This window comes from Apiospora aurea (genome assembly GCF_038362705.1).
Source record: "Apiospora aurea strain CBS 24483 chromosome Unknown utg000001l_segment0_segment0, whole genome shotgun sequence".
In the NCBI taxonomy this organism is placed as follows: Eukaryota; Fungi; Ascomycota; class Sordariomycetes; order Amphisphaeriales; family Apiosporaceae; genus Apiospora; species Apiospora aurea.
The window spans coordinates 4,807,282-4,832,015 of record NW_027117388.1 but is presented as its reverse complement, the minus strand read 5'-3'; the positions used below and the strand labels follow the sequence as shown (position 1 = coordinate 4,832,015).

Here is a 24,734-nt window from a genome sequence, read left to right as displayed (position 1 = left end):
TAGGCATGACGTAGCAAGGGCCACGTCTCCTGGTCAAAACGATGAATACAGTAGCCAGGCCCCCCGATTTACTCTCCGCCCTGTTTCCGGGTCATGGCGAATCCTTCTCGTCTGTGGCTCTCGTGGTTTAGAATATATCCTATATGAATTTCGGTAGGCTCAGTCAGTGAACGGCGAGCTGGAATTCCTATGTACGATACTATGAGCCGCATGGTTCTTTCCCGTGATAAGATTTTGTATGATTCAATCTTCGACTTGCCTCAAGCCCCAGGATACCATGTTAGAAAGCCAGAGAAGATGCTACTAGGGTCATGGCGATATATTGAAGCTACTATCCAAAAACCCTAAATTTTACTTTCCTAAATTCCCCGATACGGTCAAAGGTATTCGGAGGAACCATGCTTGTCACTATTATTCCGTTTCTGTTCAGCTGAGATGGTGTTGGGTTGGCATTGAAGGGCAACTGAATTCAAACTTTAGTTCCTGGATCGACAGACTTCCAGCAGGTTATTGAGGGCTTTTTGGTCCTCCTCGAGATGATCATTGTGGAAATTGGGAACCTCGTCCGGCCAGTATATAACCCCCCTCTCATCAGCCTCGGGCCAGTGCGTTGGCAAGATTCCGTTGTCGAATACCACGTAGCGCTCTGCAAAGATGCTGGAGAGCATGCTGTGGCGTGTCTCGACTCCGTATTCACGCGATTCCCTCTTTTCAGCACCGAATCTATAGTGGCGGCGCGGGTAGTCGAATGCGAACGCCTGCAGGTTCGGCAGCCCGGCAGCTAGCGCTTCAAACAAGGAGCTCCAGCGTTGGTGGTAGGCCCATGCGTCACACCATTCCTCCGGGTCGGCGTTCAGAAGATCCCAGTCTCGTGTGCTGGTCTTCCATTCTTCCATGTTCTCCTTGGCAATACGTATACGCCTGACGATCATACACCTGTGCATGACCAGCTTCTTGAGAGACTTGATCGACAGCACCCAATCCAGCTGGTCGTCGTATGCAATCGTGTAGTACCCCAGTGACAGTTTCTCGAGCTGCGGGAAGGAGATGGCCGATGGGTCAAGGTAGCCTGGGAAGGGGCCCCAGTTATCGGTTCTCGAATACAGCGACATTTCCCTGAGGTTGGCGGCGATTGGGAATAGCCAGGAAGAACACAAGTGCCTAGGGAACGTTTGCAGCTCGATTCTAGTGTAGTCGTGATCCGGGCCGTGCTCGTTATACTCCTGAACCATCTGGATATGCAGCTCGTCCAACTGACCCATGACGTCACGAAACACCTCGCTCTCGGTGAACTCGGGGATGGGTTGGTTTTGCAGGTTCATGATGGTTAACTTGTGGATTCTGGAGTTGCCGGCATCTTGGCGGGCTTTGATGGCGTTGAATATGAGCTGCAGTCGTTCGACTCTGGTCTTGGCTGTTTCCATAACTTCCAGACAGTCATCGTCACTTCCGAGTCCCAGGCATTGAACACTGAAGGCCACAAGCAACGAGTCCAGATTCGGGAACTTGGCAAGGGAAGACACGGCTGTCTGGTAGCCTTCCTCCACTTCCTCTTCTATGTCGAGTTCCGCAAAGCAGTCGTCGTCGGTGATGTCTGGTACCGTATGAATGACGGCGCGGCGAGCTAGCTGGGCAAGCGGAGCACTACCGGCAACGGCATTCCAGTGGGCGATGGCATCCTCTGTTGGGCGGACAAAGGTCTCCCTGAACAGTTCGCGGACAGCATGGCTGTTCATCTTCTTGCTTGCGAGGCGGATGTTCTTGAGGTCCTGGATGTTGCCTGCATGGCTGACAATGTTGGCCACGATCTCGGGTGCGAGGTCCTGAATCGTAGTAAGAGCCATTTCGCAGGGAAGGGTTGGATAAGGTAGGTAGGTACAAAACAAAAGTTCCGCGCAGCCGCAGCGTACATGTAGTTCAGGCCGTTTAATCGAACAGTCCATCAGTCAATCAATCATTTCGAGGGAACTGCTCGGGGTTTTATGGTCAATTAAGAGGTAGGTAGGAAGGAGGAGCTTTGTAGTAAGACGGGGTCAAGGGGTGCACCGGCATTTTTAGCGCGATGCTGCCTGCGCCGTTCCTGCCTAAAGCTGCTAGGCAGTGCTCCATCCGCCCGCCAAGGATCGAGCAGGCTAGTGCCACTACAAACAGCACTTTCCCTTGCATTATGCACTTATAAAGTCGCCAGGGCGAGGTGGAGGCATTGGGGAATGGGAGCGGCTGCCTAAAAAGACGATGCCCCCTAGGAACTTACTTAGTACGTAGGCAGCAACGGTGGTGATAGCCTCATAGACATGAACAAAACACACACACAGAGTACGAGCATGGAATTACAGGATGGCGGTCTACTATTACTGGAGGCACTTACAATATAATCAGAATACATGGCATAGTCACAATTACAATCACAGTCACAGATGAAACAATACAAGCCAGTAAAGAGGAGAAAAGAGTCTCATTTAAAGAAAAAAAAGTATCTGAAAAAAGCAAAAAACAGATGTTGAGAAGACCAAGCAAAACGCTGAGAGAATAGCAGTTTTTTTCTGGTCGAACTCATATGGGCTTTTGACCATGGACTCCACCAGAAGACTTCGATGATGATTCTTGGTCCCTGGAGGAGTGTTGATTGTAGATTGCCGGTCAAAAGTCGATTCACCTTCTGAGTGGCTTTGATTTGAGAACCCCGTCGCCGGCTGCCCCCACGATACGCAGGTTGACCAATACACAGTGAACTCGAGAGAGAGAGAGAGAGAGAGAGAGAGAGAGAGAACCTGAGAACCCCGTCGCTGGCTGCCCCCACGATACGCAGGTTAACCAGTACACGGTGAACTCCAGAAGACACAAGTTGGTTGTTGGGAACCTCGTCGCCGGCTGCCCCCACGATACGCAGGTTAACCGGTACACGTGGAACCCGAGAGAGAAGAGAGAGAGAGAGAGAGAGAAGAGAAGAAGATGAGGTGGTCGGATCCTGTGAACACTCCTCGTCGCCGGCTGCCCCCGCGATACGCAGGTTAACCGGTACACGTGGATTGTTTGACTTGTCGCTCCTTGGAAAACGCCCTTGAATGCCTTGCGTGTCTGCTATCGTATCAACAGGCCACGCCTTAGAAGTCATCGGTGATTGTTTTGGTAACGCCTAGTCTCCGGATGTATTATGGGATGAGAGTCTGTTTTTGAATTGAGAAACCAGAGCCCTTTTCACCGGTAGACTGCCACGCAAATTCTTATACCCTAGGCCAATACTGACCGTGGCCGGCAGAGTCCGCCCCTTCACGCGACTTGATGAAGGATCAGGATTGGACTCCCCACCACGGAGCTGCAGCGTGAGACATCAGGCAAAGAAACCTCAGAAAATTACCCTTGGCCAATACCGACCATGGCCGGAGAGCTCGCCCCTTCACGCGACTTTCTGAAGGATCAGGATTGAGCTCCCCACCATGGAGATGCGGCGTGAGACGTCGGGCTCCGAGTCGTGACCTGGGTCGACGTTAGGTCCCAGAAGTTGTTTTGTTGGTGATCATCTAAGGGTTGTCGGCATTCAAAAAGCGAGTTCCGTGCCCTGGTGCGCCAGCGTCTTGTTGCATTTCAACGGACCAGAGCAGAGCATTGTGAGATTGATTGGTTGTTCGGAGTGTTCACAGGTGAGAGAAGTAGAGGGAGAGAGAAAGAGATGTGAAGGTGTCTTGTGTCTTCTGTTGGTTGGTTGTAGAGAGAGGTAGAGAGGAGAAGGTGAGTGAGAGAGAGAGAGAGAGATGATTGTGTTGTAGAGAGAGTACCCACGTCGACGGTGAATCGACTTAAATTGAGCCCGAGTTCTTCTGTAGAGTTGTAAAAGAACAAGTTGGGTGAGTTTAGAGTCGTCCCAGGACGAAGCGGTGGCTGATAAATGAAGCAGCGTTTGGAATAGACTAGACCAGGAACAAACAACATTGATATCAATTGAAAGTTCGCTGATTGTCGTCCCGCTGGATCAAGTATCGTGTGTTGGCCACCAGTGGTGTGAAAAACCAAAACATAAAAACCCCCTGTGGGAGGAAAAAAAAATTGGAAAACACCACAAGACAAGCAAGAGACCGAGGCGTTCATTGACGCTGGCTGCGGTTCTTGTTGCCGTTGGATCGTCGACGGGAGGACTTGCTGTTGTGATTGTGATTGTTGCCTCTACGTCGAGTCTCCGATCTGAACTCGTCGTTGCCTTGAGCTCCAGATTCCTTGGTGATCTTGTGATTGCCAAGGTATCCAACGGCACGACCGTGAGATTGGTTGGAAGTGCCGTTGGAACCACCGTTGTTGGATCTGGTGGTGTTACCCTTGCCCTGACGCTGGTTATTGCGTTGATTGCCACGGTTGTTCCGCTTGCGGGCGAGTCGGGCCTCGTTGTTGTTATTGTTATTGTTGTAGTTGTTCTGGTCATCATGGTTGATAGACCATTCGTCAATGTCCATGGCTTCGGGCAGTCTGGGGGCTGCGAGCTCGAAGTCATAGATGACGGGCTTGACATTCTCGAAAGGATTGTAAGGCTTGGCCACTACCTTGGAGTCCATAAAAGGATTGACCTTGGCAGTGGTGGGAGTGGAAGAGAGATCAGTCATGACGATAGTCTGGGCCTGGGTCTCCTCCCACTCCATTTCGTCGTTCAGAGAAGGTGAACGCCGGGCGAGGTTCTCCAAATGAAGGTCCTCGTAAGCATCTTGAGGGTCATCAATGCTGATTCCGGTCAATTCGTTGGTGAGGAAAGGAATACACCGATCCGCAGCAGCAACAGCCACTCCTTGCATGCCCATAGTAAGGGACTCAATGTTTGCAGAAGAGAAAGACATGTTGTAAATGATGTAGGGAGTATCAAGTACAATGTGAAGAGTAAGAGTGTGTAGAGAGTAAGTGTGTGTAGAGAGTATAGTGTGTAGAGAATAGTAAGTCAATAGCTGAGTGCTTGAAGTTTGAATATAGCTCTGTAGAATGTATCTGATCTGATGGGATAAAGAAGGGAAACAGAAAAACAATTCCAGATCTGGGGGAGGTTCTCTTATATAGTAATGGGAAAATAAGGTTTCATTTTCAATTCCGGGCAGGCAGAAACAGCGGAATATCTGGAGTTGCTGGAAGGGTCATGATCGTTGTGTTTACTTTGGCCCGATTCTGGTACAGGATGGCAATCTTCACAATAGTCCGGGTCGAAAGGGGGCCCGAGGAGGCTGCCTAATGATAAGGGGGGCCGAAGTTTGGTTGACAGAGAAATATCTTGCTTCACGAGCTCAGGACAGTCACGCGTGAGGCAGCAGCTGGATAAATTTCTCGTATAGCAAGGGATTGTACCGAATATTAGAGAATTGGAAGTGGCTCAGAGAGTAGGACTACTGTTGTGTTGGCTGATACTGACGCACCCGACTAGACAGCTACGGAGGCATATATCCAAGTCGCTACAGATAAAGATCAATATCGAGGAACTCGACGATACTACAGACAATTCAACACCCAGTCCTTGCCCAAATATATCGTCAAGCCACCAGGCTGTACGAAAGACTGCAAGCGACGTTGGTGGCTTTGTGGAGCCGCTTTATAGTCACAGGAAACTTTACCGCTCAAAACCGTTGCAACTCAAAACTCTCCGCGGGTCCAGGCTCGGGTCGGGCCGTCGACGCCCTCCACAGCTCAATAAATTATTGGTGAGACTTGACTGTCTTCCACGAGGAATGGGGCTCTCTATTTCGTTCTTGTGTCCGGCAAGTTGGCGTGTCTATTCGAACAGCCGATCCAGTATTTCGGATTGGTCCTTTGTCTAGTTATTCTAGCCCACAGCAGAGCAGATTTCTCTTCGTCGAGGGATGGCCCGATGACTGAGAAAGTCGATACATATCTTCCCAGCCCATCCAGGGCAAAACAGGGGGGTCTGTGCCTTGAGAAAACTTTATTACAGTCTCTTGACTTGAATGAGCAATATCAACCAAAACAGCCAAGGCAGCAGCATAGAGCAGTAGCCCTGGTGTCCAAGAGCGTAGAGGGGGATGGGACGAAGCGATAGGTTGCCTCTGGATTCGGCAGTGTCGGATTGTTGGTACAGTGTTGGGTTGGCTGCACTATCGGCCGTGACCTGATGTGTGGCATCAGGTAGTTACTATGGTGGTGTAGATGACGATTCGACAGACTGGCTGCTCCTTTGTTTCACAAACGACTCTGTATACATCCCAGTAACCCACAAAGTGTCGTGTCCACGTTCGGGGTGGTTGCGAGCCTTGACTGTAGGGAGGATCCGGTAGTTCTGCAGCTGATTTGCAAGCTGGGCCGAGCTGAATTGTGGCTGGTCAGAGCCGGGATCAGTGTTCGGTCGATTGGAAAAGGGGGTATGTCGTCATAGGAATTCGTCTACGTTGGAAGCCCGCCAGCAGGGTGTTGGCATTCTCGTTGTCGGATCTTGGCTTGCAAACGTGGCTGCAGAAGTCTGCATGCTCTCCCGGAACAGGGATGGGTGCCATTGGTCAACCCCGCATTACGTCGCCGAACTGGATGCATGCGTGTATGGCGCATGTAGGTATGACGGTGAGTAGACGAGATTCCGAGAGATGGGCGAGCGGTAGGCCGCTGCCAGAGCCGTGTGCGGTGTTGGTAACCGTATGAATCGTCTATATCTCCGTAGCACAAGCAAGGGAAGCCGGCAGAAATGCAAATGAGCCATCGCCGGCGCAAGGCCATACGGTAAGTCCAGCCGTAGCCGGGGCATGATCGACAGGAACGTTGTGGACAAGGGCAGGGACAAGAAACGCCGGGCTTCGAAGCGGGAGACGTTCCGACGGCAGGTGGCCGAGCTTCATTTTGGCTAGTTGCGTGGACTGTCGGCTAGTACTGCAGGCCTTGGTGCCATGTGTTTCGTCTCGATTGCCATCTGATGTCGTTCCGAGGCGCTAATACGTAGGTAGTATCTTGACAAGGATTATGTAGATCTGCAGGTCCAGTCGTGTGGGGAAGAGAAGGGCCTCGAACCTCGAACCTCGAACTGCTGGCCCGCGGTTTTGACAAGCCGCATACATCGATCCGAACTGCAGGTCCGTCCTCTCTTTTCCCCAAGAGTCCAAAACAGCATGTCTACTACTACTTACTTAGTTCAACTGTTTTTTTTCTTCTTCTTCTTCTTCTCCTGCTAACCCTTCATTTGAATTAATGGCGTCTTCATCTCTCAAGTGGAATATCATCGCACGTGTACTGGTGGTCTCGCACAACAACGAGTCTCGTCGCTAGGCCGGAATGGCAACCAACTGAAGCGCCAGTCAGCACACGTTAGGGCCGGGTATCTGCACAAGCAACCACCACGGGCAGTTTTCAATTGATTAAGTTCCCATACTCCCATGTTATACAGCGTGCCCTGACAGCCGAATTGACTTTTGCTGATCTTTGAATGATCTGCGTTAGCCTCAGGGCACCTGGGAGCCTTCAACAATGCCAGCTTTTGCCCCAGGCCATGTTAGCGGTTCCCTAGTGCTCGGCTCCAACGCTCCAACGCTCCAACGGCCCCCAACGGCTAACCCCAACGGCTAACCCCACTGCAGAAAACCCATCGTACGTTTCTGGGCCCAGAGCAATGCATCATCCTTCGAGACCACCAAGTAAAGTGCCCTTGCTTTACAGGTGCGGATCTTACACAGAGCATGAGATGGCTCTTCTGTCGTGTATCACGGTGGACATGAACTTGCCGAGAGGTTGTTGCTAAACACATACCCCAGCCTCCGTACCAAACTAACCACGACATGCCAGTGGCGCTCTCAAGGGGGTGGCATTTCGCGAGCCAGGCTGAGCACCAATGCCAACGACGGCGAGGTCGAGTGATCAGAATTGATATGAGTGCCCTCCTGTAGGCCTGTAGGGCGCCGTTACACGGCAAGTCCGTCTGGCTACCTGATTCGAAGCAGGGATTTCCACCCCAGCTAAACAAGCTCAGTAGGGCCTGGTCGTGCCTGGTTGCACGACTTGACTCGTAAGCCAACCCGCAAAACTGGACCAGCCGACTAAAGAGTATTGTTTGGTTGGTAGAAGCTGTTTGGCAGGAAGCCGACATCGTGCCCTGCACTTCCTTTGTCCGCCGTCTTCGACAATGCATCCTTGGCTTCGCCCTTGTCCCTTTGCTCCGGTCTGTTTGGCGTCGGCAAACGATCGAGGGAAGTCGACGCGAGGACGGCACCATCGTCCAGAGCTCGCAAGTATATAATCCCCCTTTCCTCCCGCCTACTCTCGCTCCCAGGCTTCATCCAACATCTTCAAACCCAACCACCACATTCTTTCAAGACCAGGTGTCTTATACAATTCGTTTCAGACACTAGCTGTCCCACTCACTCGAACACACTCACTTCTCATATTCAAACGAACTATTAGTTCTACACTCTCTTAAGACACTTCATCAAGGTCTGCCAGACATTCCATACAAGTCCACTACCACCACCACTACCATCATCATGCCTTCTTTCACCAACTTCATCATGACCACCCTCTGCGCGGCCAGCCTCGCGGCAGCCCTGCCCATGGACGCCGCCGCCGTCGTGGCGCCCCGCGGCAGCTCGGGCGACATGACCTACTACAACCCAGGCCTGGGCAGCTGCGGCCTCACCAACTCGGACGGCGACGCCGTCGTGGCCCTGTCGCCGTCACAGTACGCCGAGCACCCGGACGCTTGCGGCAAGAAAATTGCCATCAACTACGGTGGCAAGACAGCCACGGCCACCGTCGTAGACAAGTGCCCCGGGTGCAACACGGACTCCATTGATGTCTCTCCTTCCGTTTTCCAGTCACTGGAGTCCCTCGACGCTGGTCGTGTCAAGGTCAGCTGGTCTTTCGAGTAAGGTGCGGTCTTCGGCTGCCTGGTCAGCGCGATGCGCTGCTTTCGCTTCTTTCGGGGGACCTGGGGTTGTTCCGCGTCACTTTCTGTTTTCCCATATTTGTCAATGAGGTTTTTCTTGGCTGGGCCTTTGGGGATATTGGAGCACAAGTTTTACAGAGGAGAACGGGAGAAGGCAGCTAGCAAGGACGCTTAGCTACTTGTTACCTAAACGAAGCAGGTTACGAGTAAATGAATTAAAACGATACATCTTTCTCAGTTAACTGTGACTTCAGTTTTGAGTGAGCAGAAGCTCTGATTCCCAACAGCTTGCTCGAATGGGTCAACCGAAAGCTAGGATGCGTAAGTATTTCGTGTGTGATATTCGATCAAGGCCTCTCAATGTACGACTACCCCCGATAGCTACGGGTCGACCAAACCCTGGCCTGGCATATGCTGCAAGGGAAATCCAGCATACCTAGCAAAACAGCATGGTCGGGTCGAAACTGGAGCTTCAGATTGGCTTTGAGGCTCATGCCAGGACAAGAAAGGGTTATTACTGCACGTACAACATGTAAGCAGGCAACCATTAGTTGGATGCAACTTTTCCAACAAGCCAGTCATAATATGTGCTCAAGTAGACAAGTATGTTGATTTTGTTTGGTTTGCTATTTCACTGATATCGTAGACGTACGAACATAAAGCCAACGATCGAGCCGGCCATACACATGAACAAACTCCATACCACTATATTTAGCCTGCATCTATCCGTACTTAATTCACTCTATGCCGTTTCGACCACCATCCAGATCATCTAATTCAGCAATTGTCTCCCGAATGGCCTACCCCTTTCCCTCCAGCCAGAACCTCCCATTAGTGCCCAACCAAGGAAAACGAATCGCAGTTCCCGTCCGCGATCTTGTACCGGCTATCCAGTGTCGTGTGCGCTGCGCCGACGACGTACCAGCATTTGCCCGCGCCCGCGCCCACGTGGCGGTCGAACGAGGCGCCCAGGCAGTCGCGGGCGCCCGTCGTGGAGGAGGAGGAGGCGTGCGTGGCGCACGTGTGCAGGCACTCGGTATACGAGGCGGCGGTCGTCGCCTGCACGTCGCCGTGGGTGCGATACGAGAAGCCGCACTGGACGGTGTAGTGGCGGATCAGAGCGCGGCGGATGGCGTCGGGGTCGACGCCTGGGGGCAGCTTTGGGGCCGGTGCTTGGTTGTCGTCGGTCTTCTTGCCAGGGGGAATTTTGTTACCGGTGGCGCCATTCCCATTCCCAGTGTTACCGTCAACATTGCCCTTCTTGTTTACGACGCTGTTACCGCCGGTTATTCTACCGAGTACGCCAGTGAATGTTCCAGTAATGCCACCAAGGCCCGCACTACGGCGTTTGCTACCCATGACGCTCTTTAGGATGGCGCCGACGTCGAGATCGGCGTTGAGGTTGACAAGACCGAGGGCATGCAAGCGATTTTCAATGTCGTGGCGGCTGATGGTGCTTATCTTCGTGTCATCGACGACGACGGTGCTCTGGTTGCAGAAGGGCGGGAGAGGGGACGGGGGTTGCTGGGGATGGAGACGGCCGCTGGCGACAGCCACGGGCTGGTTATTGGAGATGATCTTCTTGGCCGGAGGGGGCCGAGAGCCGGGGCCAGGGTACCAAGGATCAGTTTGGTAAGCATGGTCCGGGTTATGGGAAGTAGGCCGGCGAATAGGTTCTTGGGGGACGCCGCCGGAGGGTCGTTGTTCATTGGGCCGTGAATAAGGCGGTGGCGGTGGTGGTGGAGGACAGGGCAAATGTCCCGTTGGGTAAGGACGATTACGAGGCGGGGGTCCGGGTGAGGGCACAGAACTCGTTGGATGAAGACGAACTCGTGGCGGCGGTCCCGGAGATGGTAAGGGGCCTGTCTGGTGAGGACGGACTCGAGGCGGCGGTTCAGGCGAGGGGAGCGAGGGCGCGATGTGAATAGTATCCGGGAAGACCTCGACGTGGTACTGCTCCTGGACCTTGATGTTGATGTTGGAGCACTGGGCAAGATTGACGGCCGCGGCGATATCAACGACACAGCCGCCCGTGTTGGGGATGTACTGGACGCCGAGACTGGGTAGGTTTTGGGGCACGTTCGTCATGATGATAACTGATGTCTGTATGTCACTGGTTGATTAGCATCGCTTGTGTGTGGTGTTTGAGAAGAACGAGTGTTATTAGGCTACAAATCTAGACAGATCAAGTGAGAGTGAATCTCAGTAGACGGGATGGAAAGCGTGTGAAAGGGACTTGAGCTAGCTTATGAGTGTATATGCTACTACGAACATTGAGAAACTGTGTTTGAGGATGTTGAGCCTGATGTGGAATTGGCCTACATTGCGGGAAATGTGATGCGCTCGCTGCCGATGGCCGCAATGGTAAGCACGTCCAGGGATAGGGACTCACCATTGTCAATGTGAAGCTATCGTTTTCGTGATACAATATCGCTTCCATCCCTGCCAAGGAAGGGGCCGTTGTTCCTGGTTTGTGGCGCATCTATCTCGGCCATCTGCAAGACTTCCAGCCACTTCCAGCGCCATAGACACATTCGAAGGCATAAAGGATGCATGCATGACCTTACGCTTGGTGATCTTGGATTTGTAGAGGTCGTTTCAGTCCGGATTGAAAGCTGGGCCAATCGAGAGACCCTCAAGGGTTAATTTGCATTGAAGGTTGATGTCAATTCCAAAACGCCGTGCCTATGTGTAAAGTGTACGAGACCATGAATAGTGCCGTCTGTCAAAACCAATAGGCGCCAATCCCTCGTTTGATCGCTGTCATGTACTCATCCTTATGTGCGAACCATCCTGCTCAACAACCACTTCAGCATGTGACAGCAAGCCCAAAATGACCTGGAAAAATGTACGTTTACGCCAAACCACCGAATCCGCTCATTCAATCAATACCACACAAGACATCTATCCCCATCTCGAGAAAAACCATAAAGGAACCCCTTACGGGCCGCCACCAACTCTAGTGGTGGGCTTGCCAGCACGGCGTCCAAGTAACGTAGCCCCGTCGAGGCTTAGTTCGAAAGCACCCCTTTTGCTTATGGCTGGCTCGGACTTGCTGTCGAGCCGCGTTCGCCACTGTCGCGCTGTGTTGGCCGTAACCCTTCGCTTCTTTTTCGACGCGCTCCCGTTCGCGGCCACGATCTTGGCCCTTACCCAAGTTCGTGTCGCGCATGCGTTGCTCGAGTTGCGACGAACCGTCCGCCTTGTGTACATACTCAGGATCAGATTTATCACCGTCGTCGGATTCTTCGTTGAGGTTGGCCAGTCGGGATGGAGCAGCACCCTTGATACCAATCTGCTTCCGACGCTTCGCTTCTTCTTCTTGACGGTGCACGGAGTATCCGACGTCGAAGATCTCTCGTAGGTTAACAGCACCTGGCGAGCGGAAGTCCATACGCTTTCCGCCGTCGACGAAGCGGGCAGCGTCGAAAGCTTGAAGGTTGTCACCGGTGCTCTTCTTCTCTTCGCGTGGTGTCGGGCCTGATCCGCGGACCCATGGGTGTGCCAAAAATTCCGTAATAGTATATCGCTTCTCGGGGTCGACACAGAGCAGGTGGGAGATCAGGTCCTGAGCGGACTTCGAAATATCATCCCACCATGGGGAGAGGAATGTGAATTGACCCTTGGCAACCTTCTCGGTGAGGACTTCGATACTCTCGTCGTAAAACGGTGGGAAGCCACAGAGCAGCGTGTACAGCACACAGCCTAACGCCCACATATCGACCGATTTCGAGTAGCGTTCGTCCTTTACGATTTCGGGGGCAGTATACCCGACAGTACCGCAAGGTGTCATTGTCTGGTTGTCCCACACAATCTTTGACAGACCGAAATCGGCAATCTTGATGCGGCCAATGCCGCCGGCACCGACACCCGGGATGAACTCGCCCTCATCGACCTTGTCCTCATCACCTGGCTGCTTTGGCTTCGGAACCTTGGCCGGGACAAAGGGAGTAGCTTCGAATAGAATGTTTTCGGGTTTGATATCGCTACAAGTAAAATCAGCATGGATGTCCCAGAGACCATGACGTCATCATTCGCTAGCCACCACGAGGGCCAGATAGTAACACTCTCGGGGCTGGTGAGCCGCAAGACTTACCGATGGACGACTCCGCGCTCTTCGTGCAGATATTCGAGAGCATTGGCAACCTGCGTAATCACGTGTCTGGACAGATCCTCGCTGAAGTACGTAAGACGAACGATTTGGTGGAACAGCTCGCCACCAGGTGCCAGCTCAAGGATGATATAGTAGTATTGCCGGGATTCAGAGAAATCAATCAATTTGATGATATTGGGGTGATCAAGCTGTCGCATGATCTGCACTTCCTTAAGAATATTTGCGCGCTGGTTGATGTTAGTTGCAACTGCAATTATATGGATATGGGGCTTGTATATGCCCGGAGGGACGCCACAACCAACGCGGCATAGAAAGGAAACCAAGGAAGACGGTGCTGAGCATGATGTGACCATCTGACAAATGAAAAGAAAATTTTCGCACCTCTGCAGCCTTTGGCACCTTCTTGAAGTCCGGATGTAAATGGTTGTTGCCCTATCGAGACACCATGGTTGGTAAAGGAGACGGCGGGATGGGAAAGCTCCTCGGCCAGTTTGAACAGACAAAAGAAAACGGGCAGCGCAGGAAAAGGGGACAGATAGACGAGCAAGCGTCGAACAAGGAAAGTTAAGAGGGCGATGGCAGAGCTCAACCAGTAGCCTCACTCACCTGCATGCTGTTCATTTCGAATTTGCGGACGACTTTGATGGCACACTCTCCAGCGTCGCCTGTCAAGTCTTTCGCGCGGTAAACATTGCTGAAGGCGCCGTCGCCCATCTTCTCGAGAAGCTGCCATCGCTCCAGACCGGGATACTTGGGGAACTTGCCGCGGGTCTCGTTCTCCTCCTGGACCAGCTTGGCGACATGTTGCTCGTGGCCACTTTTCGACCTGCTTCCCTCAACTGTCTTCTCTGCGGCATGGGCCGCAACATCGTTGGCCTGGGCAACGCGGTTCTGCTGGCCCGCGCCAGGCTGGATGCTGTAGGCATCCGGTATAGGCTGAGGCATCTGGCCGTTCGGGTGACCAGCTCCAGCGGGTTCTGTTATGTGTGCCATGGCCTTTTGTGGTGGTGGAGCTTGTGGTGGTGAATGCTCATGTTGCTTTCGCTGTTGTGTGTCGTCGTTGTTTGCCCTGGCCTGCTTGCCTATTTGGGGGAAAAGAAAAAGATGATGTCAGTGGGCGCACAATGGGAAGAAAGAGTGGACAGACAGTACGGCTGGGACATGTACCCTAGGGAGATGACACGAGCTACGTCGACATGAGACCCCAGGAAAAGGACCAGAGAAAGGAATAGTTCAGGCCGATCGCCATCGGGGTTCTGCCGCATTGGCACTCGAGCCCCCCTTCCACTCTGAGGAAAACACGGGAAAATAGAGGCCGGGGTGGGAGGGACATTGAATAATCAAAATTGGGATGGGCTGCAGCTTACCATGACGGATAAAATTCTTGAGCTGCTGGATTGTAGACATTTTGACGACGTCACCGAGAAGAGCGGCTTCCAACCTTTTTCTTCGCTTTGCCTTTGTGTGAGGTGCAAGCCTCAAGGAAATGAATAACAGTCTGCTCCGACGCTCGCCAAAGTTTCGGGTTTGGGAGGAGCAAACTGGGCGAAAAACAATAATGTCTCTCAAGAATGGCAGGCACTCTCTGGCAAACCCACTCTAGCGTGAGGGTAAATGTCGACGGGGAAGAAGAAACACAAAACAAAGGTACGTCGCGGGTAGCTGCTGCGTGTCGGCAGGTATCTTTTGTTTCGGGTTGATTTTGATTTTGATTTGGCGTTGAGTTGCTCTTGGGAAGAAAACGAGTCGGGACTACTGTACCGTCGAAATTTGGGTTGGGCGAAGTCTGGTGGTTCTGATGGGGAAGCGGCCTTTTGATCAAAGCAGCCCAGCGAGTGTGGGAAAAACGTCTAGCTGGTTATGACGCAGGTGCTGAGCAGGCTGTGTGTGTGTGTGAGGAAGGTGGCGGCAGGTCGCTAAGCAAGCAGTCGGGGGACTGACTGGATTGTTGTGGGAACCAGCAAGTTGCGTTGCGTTGTTGCTTTGTCACTTTTATTTGCAAGCGCGCTCTTCTTTGCTCTTTCTGTGTCTGTCTCTTACTCCTGTCTGTCTGCCGGTCTATTTCTCTCTTTTCTTTCTGCGTGGCTCTTTTCGCGGCTCGGTGGTCTAGGCGGGAAATCAGATCTCTGGGATATGTATGGTATGTATGGTATGTATGCGACAAGTCAGATTTGAGGAAATCCGAAGAGAGGTGAAGGTAGTTGTGTCATCTATGCCCGAAATGAAGAGGAAAAAGAATTATTCATGGCTCAAACAGGATATGCCAGGAAAGCTTTAAAGTGGATTGCCGGCGACCCGTGCTAAGGTTCAAGCAAGCTTAGAGCAGAGGGTAGAGGCAAGGCCAAGAACCAGGCGCCCAGAGGTGACGATGGTGGTTCAGACTGCACAACAAATCCAGTTCACTGCCAGGCGTGCAGGAGATGCCAAATGCCCTGGAACTGGCTGGAACTGGGATTGGGAACAGGACTGGAACCGGAGACTTGGTAGACTGGACTGGATTGGACTGGGGCCAGACATTGACTGGAGGGGTCAAGGCCAAGTCGGGTAGCGACTAAGTACCGATGGGTACTTGTAGCCGAAATTGTAGCCGCGAGCGATGATGTCGTTGCTACCTACCTACCTACCTACTTCGATCAGGCCGAGGAGGTGTCTGTGTCTGGGCTGGGAACAGACGCTACGCACGATACCCGGCGGGAAAGAAAACAAGCACGTCGATGTCGAAAGTGTATCAGATATGCAGATGCAGCCGGGGAAAGTCTGATGGGAATGGGTGAGTCGGAAAACCAAGGACTGGTTTCCGGCTGATGATGATGACAAACACACAAGTTGTGAATCCATGCAATTAATTCCAAACAAAAAGCGACGGGTGCGGAATGGCGCTGGCGCTGGCTGAGGTCTGGCCAGACTGTGGAAATACATCCGTGCCTGGGATGCCTGAACTGCCCGCAGCTGAATACATCAGTGTGCAGTCTCGCAGTGTGCTTTGTGCTGTGGCATACCTATGTAACCTGCAGAATGAGCGACGGCCGGGTTGTTGTCCTAGCCGCCCAGCGTACACTGCTGGCTGGCTGGCTGGCTGGCTGGCATCAATCAATTGATCAAAGGATGAAAGGTCAGAGGGGACCTCAGGTCTGCTGCTACATCTTGGTCTCCAGTGGTCTCCATCGCGTACAGCAGGGATTGGGGGTTAGGGGGATATCGACCATGTACCCTACAAGTACCTACCCTGGCTATGTCACTCACCAGCTCCGTTGCGCCCCAACTCCAATGTTGTAATCCAGATTGAAATTGGGCCAGGCAATGTGGGTCCAGCCGATTGCGGGTAGTACCCCTTCTGTTACGACTTACAAGAAAGGCGATGAGAAGTTGAGTTACAACAAGAGGTAGCAGGCGCCCGAAACAATGTTCGATTGCTTCACCCGCTTACTCATCACGGAAGCTTGCAAAGTCGCAATGAACTGTTACACACTTATCGCACAGGGGAGACCGTGAGACGAACACCCTTTGCTCCCATGGCTTGGCGGCCGGGCGCGTTGCAGATTCGATGTAACTCTCATCATGTGTACTGAGCAATGCTGCATGATGCTGCTGCTGGCATGTGCTTGCTGGAGCTTTCGACACTACGGCCAACATGGATGCAGTAGATTGCGGCGAATCGGCACCTTCATAATATCTACATAATCTTTGCCAAGATCAACATGGAGCTGAACGCACCAGTGGTATGCAGTTGTGAATACTACCGTGAATGGACAATGGGGGACGCAGACGGACCCGAAGCTACCATTCTGGCCAGAGGACACCAATACCAGCACCAGCACCAGCACCAACACCAACACCAATTACGTTGTGTACACGACTCACATGATATTCGAGTGTACTACTACACACACCAAATCTGCCTCTGGCAGTACCCAAGTGTACGTACTTACTGTACCTACTATATAGCGGTACATGCCCGCCAGTCGCCCAGCATTCGCGACATCAACAACCTACAGACAAGGTTTCCACGGCAAGACAGTGCCTCCGTCTGCAGAGCATCATCTGCTGGCCAGCCCTCCACGGGTATGATAGCCCAAGTGTCCTTGTTCTCAATGACCGTGCTGCCACTGCGAGGATGCAGGTGTCAATCAATAAGCACATTCCAAAGAACGCCATGCCATCATCCCAGTGGCCGCATGGGCAATCCTAGACTCTGTTTGGGCCTTGATTGCTTAGCGAGGGGCCGGCATGACGTAGAGACGAGCGTCATTTCCAGGGATGCCTCCGCACTGATGATAGCCCAGATCGGTGGCTAAGTGGACAGAGTGATCACTGGCCATCCTGCCATTGGCCACGCCGGCAAAACAATTCCTGATGCGTCAAGCCCTCCCTGGCCATGGACATCAACAGCTCGCAGCCCTGGCTCAACCCTATCGTCATCTCGCTTCTTGTTTTCTTCTTGTTCCCGTCCCCTTATCCCCCATCTCCCTTTCCCAGAGCTGGCAGAATCGCATCTTCTTCTCTACTCTGGTCATTTACGCATTTATTCTTGAAGGACTCTAAAGAAACTCTAGGTAGGTTAGATAAGGATCATCGCCGCCTGTTCCCGTCTGCCCGCCCCGCTCTGCCGCCCAACTCACTCCGCGTTTCACTTGATATCCCTGGAGCATCTGCTAGTATTCCATGTCACGTAGTAGGCTCCCTCGATGCAGTCGCCTGTACGGCTGGCTGTGCTATACCGGCTTGAAGCATAGAGTCCAGCCTACCGAGCATATTCGCCCGCCGACACGTACATACATGAATGCCGATAAGTCTGTGATGTTGTTGCGAGCAGTCGAGCGTGCGTTCTGAACTGTCGCATGTATACACCTCTACGGGTTGAACATATGCAAACCCCGCTGCCTCGCCTATGCCAGTGTGTACGCCATGACGAAGGCGCCGTCATCAAGTATCTCCGCCCAACACGGCCAGACGGTTGTACAGTAGCAGTACTACAAGTACTCCTGGCACGTCAACGCAATGATGTTGGTCAAGCCGCTGTTAAGACTGCTATCACGTCCCTAAGCATGCCGATCTTTGACGGACTGACTCTATACATTGTCCTATCTTCCTACTCTTGCGCCAATGATCTATTCACCCACAAAATGGTCATGATGAGCTTCGCGACGTTTAGATGGCAGCACATTAACTGAGGCAGGCCGTCGCTAGAATATTGCGCGAACCCAAAAGTCGGAGCGAAGTCTCCGCTGGGAAAGGTATGCACGTTGAGTAGAAATTACTTCCGACTGCACGTCTTTGAACCCGGATGGCTTTGTAAGCGGTAATTCCGCAAGTTGTAAGAGTATCGCACCATGTCGTCGAGCTTGCAGCTCTTTTCCTGCGGACCTGCGGGGGCTCATGCTGTGCTGCTGGCTACATACAGATCAAAGAGGGTCCGGACTCATGGTTGGAATTGCTTTTCCCCTTTCTCTTCGCACTGATGCTTCGTGGTATCGGTAGGTAGCCAAGTACGGAAGTAAGTCCAGTCGTACCCCAGGCATCGTGCCCTTCCGATACTACCTACCCCACCAAAGAAGGCCCAAGGACGCCCGTGCTTCAATCAAGGCAGCCAGCCGCCCAACTGACTCGAGCGGCATATTGCGATTGATATTGAAAGAAATTGCTATTTCAGACATGTTCTCTCCTCTATTCAACACGGGCAATCTAGCTGCTGCCTGCGATAGCCTCGAATTTGGCAATTTCGATAGCAGGTTGTCAAACTCGGCATCAGGCTCTTACAAACTCTTGCTTACGTCACACCAGTTGCATCTCTGTTCGGCGGGCTCTTCGGCTTTAAAATAGCCCCCCGCACTTGGTGGATGGCAGATGGATGGACATTATTGCGCAGCACACCGCCAAAATCGCTTTCCGCAAAGATGAGCAGCGAAAATCCCCGAAGTTCATGCCAGAAAGACGATACGCTGTCGGCCAGCTGTAAAAGAAAGAAAGCACGGGCTTTATCTCCTTTTGGACCACCTTCACTCGTGATATTTTCAGATCTAACTGGGTCTCTCTCTAGGTCTTTCCGCGTCCCCATTAGCCGCCGTCTGCCCGATCCCACAAAGTCGTGCCCAAGGATGGAGAAGAAGACTTGCAAGTGACTTTTGCAGCACCTCCCGGGCCACACACCTACTCAAACCCACGCAAATCCACGCGGCGCGTACAACTTGTCCATGCTTGACCGCCTTATCTCAGGCTGCCTCGTCGTCGAACCGTTGGAAAGTTCACCCGACTCACCTCTCAGGGTTGCTTCCACGCCACGTTTCTGTTCAATTTCGTGCTCGTGATATTATTGCCTAGTCCTGTCTCGACCCCCGTCCCCCCCTCTTATTAGTCGGCCACAACGTGTATGCAGCATGCATGGTGGGATGATATGCCTTGGCTTGTCGGAGTTAACCCTTACCTAACGGATAATCGTCGTGTAAGCAATACCGCAACTATAGGGGCATGCTAGACACGGAATGCCGAGAGCCCAACTCCATTCGATCGCGCCCAATGAGATATGCATATAGGTAACATCGCTCTCAATGTGGTCAAAAGCCAGATCTGATGCCAACAAAAAATCAGGGTTCGTCCGAGCTTCGGCGTGGTGCAGCTCACCCATGGCTGCATCCATCCATCCATCCATGCTATGTAGGATAGCGATGTACGAATGCGTTTTGCGTAACGCGGTATGCGCATATTGCAGTATGTGCATTTCACGTTATTGCGTAGAAAACAGCGCTCAGGACACCACGTTGGCGATGACCAGTAGCACTTTCCGACGATGACCCTGTGACCCTTTGCTGACCCTTTGACCCCTCGACGATGACTTTCGACGATGATTCGACGATGACCCCGACGGCGAGAGCTGCCCAGTAGGAAGACCGGATAACTAGTAAATCTTGATGTATTGCATCATCGATGCAGTATATGCGTAGAAAACGCTTTTTGTATGGCGTTACGCAATATTCCGGGAGTTACCGCGATTAATGCAATACGCACATGTATGCGCGTTTTGTACATCGCTATGACAATGTAGGATATTGTGGCGTGATCGCATGTAGAGAACCACGATCATGCTACCACTCGCATGGAACTCCACGTTATCGCTAGCCACAAGTGACATACAGACAGCCAAGCCAGTCAGTGTATGGAAAAAGAAAAAGTTCGTTCATTGGCTGGATTGGCCGGCAAAAGTAAATGTTGAGAAGTAGATCTCAACTGTCATGATGTAGGTCCGCCTGGGGCTCGAACCCAGAATCTCCTGATTATCAAATCGTAGTCAGACGCCTTACCATTGGGCCAACGGACCTGTTTTACTTATGTGCAAGTTCTCGTTGTAACGGAATATGATTGTAAAACGTTTCCAGCACATGCCTAGGGGGCATGAAGCGAGAATGTATATTGCTTTCTTGGTGGGTGACGAAGTTCTGGTATGCCAGCTGATGAAGCTTCTCGACGGGCTTTAGGCCAAAGAGGGACCAGCCTGGTCGTGGCGGTGGAAGTGGAGCATCAGTAAGAGACAGGGATATGTCAAGTTCGTCGTATGGAACTAGGTTCACTGGAGATTGACAGGTTGACGAGGCTGTCGCCACCATGCCAATATATACACATGCAGCAGCAAATAAGGATAGGTTGAGTAATGGCGAGGAGGCATCGAGGGTCACAGAGACTCGGTGGTGAAAAGATGGAATGTTCAAAGCAGTTGGCCTTTTGACACAATTTCCAAGTACCTTCCCATCTGGTTGTCTTGCCATGACTAATTCCACCACGTATTTGCAAATGGGCCTGGCTTTACTTAGCCGACTTCAGTGGCCCAATGCTGAACAAACATTGCAAGATATCACGATTGGGAATGGGTCTGTTCATTGACCAGGAGCCAAAGTGAGGAAGAGGGCCTTTCTAGAGAGGAATGAACCCAGTAAACATCAATCTATAGGTTGAGCAGGGGCACTCATAATGGGTTCATTTGGAACTAGATAAAGAGGAATCTGTCTATTTCTAATATCGCATGTTATAAGAAGAATACCAACTGTAATGTGGTATCATAAGAGAGAACAGCAGGAGACAGGCCGGTGTAATAATGGACTTGCAGACGAGTGGCCGCGTCTGATGTTAACCGAAATTTATTGTTAGGCAGCTCTAGACATAGATACATTGAAGGGCGTTGAGGCACATGCGACTCCGGGGCTGGTGACACAAAACCGAGGCTGCAGTGGATAGCTGAGTTGACGAGGGAAAGCACTACGATGTAAAAGATACGAGACATGGCAAATCCTTCATATAGGATCACCACATGTGCGCTCAGAACGCGCTCAAAGTACTGGCTGTGTGTTGACACTGAGCTCGACTAGAAATACATCCGTTCCATGACAAACATCTAGCGGCGTGTTTCTGTTATGCAGAGATTTAGACCTCGCAGTGATGATGACCTGCAGCATTTCTTCCATGTCAAATATAAATCCATCTAAGATGGGACGTTGCTGTGCTAACGGTGGGCGCATTTATATCAGGTAGCTCGTCAAAGACCCGGTGTAGGGCAGTGCAGTCTAACTCAGTTCAGCTGCTACAATAATCAACCCGAAATCAGCTGCGAAACCACCAAAGAGCCGGCCAGTATCTTCGTGTTTGTGTATCAAATCAAGTCTTTTGTGCCTCTGTTTTGAATCGCAGAGCCTCATTGCACGTCAATCGGGGAGGTCGTGGGTCGTTGCGATCCGGCTCCTCGGCATCCCACCGACGCTTCTATCTGCATATCTTGATTGGCTGGAACTGCACCTGGCGTTCTCCACACGACCGTTGGCTTCCACTTTCGCATCGACACGTCGATTGAATTGAACTGGAATTGAAGCTGGAACTTTTTGGACAATCTGTCATCGCAACGTATCGCAACACGTTGCCTTTACTACCACCAAACCGTTGACGAAATGTCTATAGTTGGGTGACTGGCATCCGAACTTGCTGTTCCTGACCATCATTATTCTTCGTTCTTCCATTCCAGCTCGTTCGTCGAGGTCGTACGCGATTGACTCGCCTAGTTGACAAGATGGCTAGCAACCCATCCAACTCAACAAGCTACAAGCAGCTGAAGGAGGACTTCGTGTCGAACCTCTCCGGCGGCGAAGCTTCCGAGGTGAACTACGTGACCGCCGTCAGCTTCGTGGCGATACTGCTCTGGTCCGTTCTGCAGACCCGACAATCATTCTTCAAATCATATGGCCCGCTGGCCCTCCTCGTCGATTTCCTGCTCAGCGTATGCGCCTTCCTGCTCGCCATCACCATATACGCCGACAAGCCGTTCTTGCTGTCCGGCCTGCTGCTAGCACCCGCGATTCTGATCTACGCCTTGCCGACCAACATCGCAGCTCCCAAGAGGAAGCCGAAGCTGCCGCCGAATGCGCAATCCAAGAACAAGAATGCGAAAGATGCGGGGGTAGCATCGGGACGGGGCGAACTGAGCGTGCTCTCGGTCAAACCCTTCCTCACACACTACCGCGGCTCTTTGATGATCATGACCTGCCTGGCCATTCTTGCGGTGGACTTCCGTCTCTTCCCGCGGCGCTTCGCCAAGGTTGAGACATGGGGCACTTCCTTGATGGACGGTGGCGTCGGGAGCTTCGTCTTCTCCGCCGGCGTTGTAGGCGCAAGACCACTGCTGAAGGAGCGCGCCACAGGACGTACCACTCCCTTGGCCCGGCGACTCCTGGACTCGATGCGCCATTCTCTGCCCTTGCTGGTCCTGGGTGTCATCCGGTTGCTCAGTGTCAAGGGCTTGGATTATGCCGAACACGTGTCGGAGTACGGCGTGCACTGGAACTTTTTCTTCACGCTCGGGTTTCTCCCGCCCTTTGTGGCCCTGTTCCAAAGTGTCCTCAATTTCGTGCCAAGTTACGCGGCCCTTTCTGTCTTGCTGGGGGTTATTTATCAAATGGTACTCGAAAGTACTGATCTAAAGGCCTATATCCTACTCGCCCCTCGAACAGATATGCTGTCGAAGAACCGCGAGGGTATATGTAGTTTCATCGGGTACCTGGCCATTTTCCTTGCTGGCCAGGACGCAGGCATGTACATGCTGCCCCGTAAGATCAACGCAAGCAGTGCCTCGACCCCCGGCGCACAAAGGAACTCCTTGCTGCTGCGGATGACGGTCTGGACTGGCGTTTGGGCGGCGCTGTACTATTTCGTGACCAACCCCGTCCGCGGCGCCGGCCTCGACGTCTCGCGCCGCCTGGCCAACCTGCCATACATCCTCTGGATCACGGCCACCAACAACGTCACGATCCTCGCGTACTACGCCATCGACGCCTTCTGCTTCCCCGCCTTCTACAACGCCAACGATGCGCGGACGGAGCGCGAGGCCTACCTGACGGCCACGAGCCGTGTCCTGCGAGCGTACAACCGCAACGGACTGGCCGTGTTTCTAGTGGCGAATCTGCTGACGGGACTGGTCAACTTGACCGTGCCGACGCTGCACGTTGGGCCGGTAGCCACGATGGGAATCCTCCTGGGATATTCGGCTACCGTTACCGGTATCGCCCTGGGCTTAGACTGGCTAGATGTCAGTATCAAGTTATAACCACGGACATATTACCAATTCAGTTATCACTTAAATTCAATACGACTACATTTATCCTTTTGCTCGGCACTCCAAGCACGACTTTCCCTAAAATAGGAACTTATCTGCTCATTCTTGAGTGTTGATATCACGCTGACTCTACATCGACGTGATGCCGGTAGGTACGATGCCAGGCTGGGACACCAAAACCTGCGAACTGCAAAATCGGCAGGCGATATTCCCACAGGCCCTTTACTGGCGTGCTTTTCACTTGATAAATCATGCTTTCCAGAATGTATGTGTGTCCAGCGATATCTTGCAGACCGCCTGTGGTGAAGGAGTTACCGCTGGGTACGCTGTCTCAGTGGAGCCTTGATGCTTTGCGCGAGCAGATGGCGAAGAAGCCGTCGCGATAGTCGCCGCGATGAATCAGTTTCCACTTTGGCGTTTGACGTTGCCTTCATCCACCGGACTTTGGCTTTTAACGATCCAAGAATCTCAAAGGCGCCTACTAACCGGGAAGCGATGCTTGCCCAGGCCTAATAGCTTACTTCCCAGGTCCAAGGCGTCCCGCAAACCGACTAAATAGTTACACATGTACGTTACAGAAACAGGGCGCTTCTGCTACCCTGCCAACTTACGTGTCCGCATCCTTCTCAAAAATTCCGCGATTGGCTGGTAACGAACGGAATACGTAGAAGAAGCAAAACAACAACAACAACAACAACAGAGAGAGCTGCATGCGGGCAAGCTGCATGCGTAGGTACTAATACATACATGTATATATGTATGTCTAGGGAGCCTGGGTGGGCCAGGGGCAGATGCGCACGATCGGCTCTCACTCATCCACATCTGGCTGGATAAGCGCTTAAACACCAGGTTAGGAAATACGTGTAAATTTTTGTGAGACAATTGGCAAGGCAAGGTGGCAGGTCACGTAGTTGCAAGCTGCACCCGCCCCAGCCAGGGGCGTCTGCACCGGGGGCAAGCTGAACGCGCCATGCTTTCTTCTAGGCTTGCGTTGAAGAAACAGCTTTTTCCCCCATGGAAAAGGGTGGTCAGCGCTGCTAGGACCCGCGCAGAGGAGGTATATGTAAGGATGTACGTATGCAGAGTAGATGGTGTAGGACGGTGGCAGGGGGTCAACTGGATTAGGCGGCGATAGGACAGAGAGAACTAGCAGTGTCGTCAGCATTGATGGATACGAAAATAGACACATGCTC

At 52.4% G+C, this 24,734-nt stretch overlaps 6 protein-coding genes across 6 annotated transcripts; 2 read left to right on the top strand and 4 right to left on the bottom strand.

Annotated features, from left to right (window-relative positions):
* Nucleotides 1–476: 476 nt before the first annotated feature.
* On the bottom strand, nucleotides 477–1,844 carry PG986_001472 (F-box domain-containing protein; the record flags this gene model as incomplete). The annotated part of the gene is made up of 1 exon (XM_066837694.1): nucleotides 477–1,844. One exon carries the CDS (start codon nucleotides 1,842–1,844, stop codon nucleotides 477–479), a length of 1,368 nt encoding a protein of 455 aa, XP_066706587.1.
* A 2,238-nt stretch (nucleotides 1,845–4,082) lies between these two features.
* PG986_001471 (uncharacterized protein) lies at nucleotides 4,083–4,820 on the bottom strand (the record flags this gene model as incomplete). Its single annotated transcript, XM_066837693.1, has 1 exon — nucleotides 4,083–4,820. One exon carries the CDS (start codon nucleotides 4,818–4,820, stop codon nucleotides 4,083–4,085), a length of 738 nt encoding a protein of 245 aa, XP_066706586.1.
* Nucleotides 4,821–8,441: 3,621 nt separating this feature from the next.
* PG986_001470 (RlpA-like double-psi beta-barrel-protein domain-containing protein-containing protein) lies at nucleotides 8,442–8,825 on the top strand (the record flags this gene model as incomplete). Its single annotated transcript, XM_066837692.1, has 1 exon — nucleotides 8,442–8,825. The coding sequence occupies one exon, from the start codon at nucleotides 8,442–8,444 to the stop codon at nucleotides 8,823–8,825; it is 384 nt and encodes a 127-aa protein (XP_066706585.1).
* An 848-nt stretch (nucleotides 8,826–9,673) lies between these two features.
* Nucleotides 9,674–10,930, bottom strand: PG986_001469 (uncharacterized protein; the record flags this gene model as incomplete). The annotated part of the gene is made up of 1 exon (XM_066837691.1): nucleotides 9,674–10,930. One exon carries the CDS (start codon nucleotides 10,928–10,930, stop codon nucleotides 9,674–9,676), a length of 1,257 nt encoding a protein of 418 aa, XP_066706584.1.
* Nucleotides 10,931–11,801: 871 nt separating this feature from the next.
* Nucleotides 11,802–14,363, bottom strand: PG986_001468 (Serine/threonine-protein kinase srk1; the record flags this gene model as incomplete). The annotated part of the gene is made up of 5 exons (XM_066837690.1): nucleotides 11,802–12,828; nucleotides 12,939–13,183; nucleotides 13,338–13,388; nucleotides 13,563–14,038; nucleotides 14,324–14,363. 5 exons carry the CDS (start codon nucleotides 14,361–14,363, stop codon nucleotides 11,802–11,804), a joined length of 1,839 nt encoding a protein of 612 aa, XP_066706583.1.
* A 7,639-nt stretch (nucleotides 14,364–22,002) lies between these two features.
* PG986_001467 (GPI-anchored wall transfer protein 1) lies at nucleotides 22,003–23,532 on the top strand (the record flags this gene model as incomplete). Its single annotated transcript, XM_066837689.1, has 1 exon — nucleotides 22,003–23,532. One exon carries the CDS (start codon nucleotides 22,003–22,005, stop codon nucleotides 23,530–23,532), a length of 1,530 nt encoding a protein of 509 aa, XP_066706582.1.
* Between the last annotated feature and the right edge of the window lie 1,202 nt (nucleotides 23,533–24,734).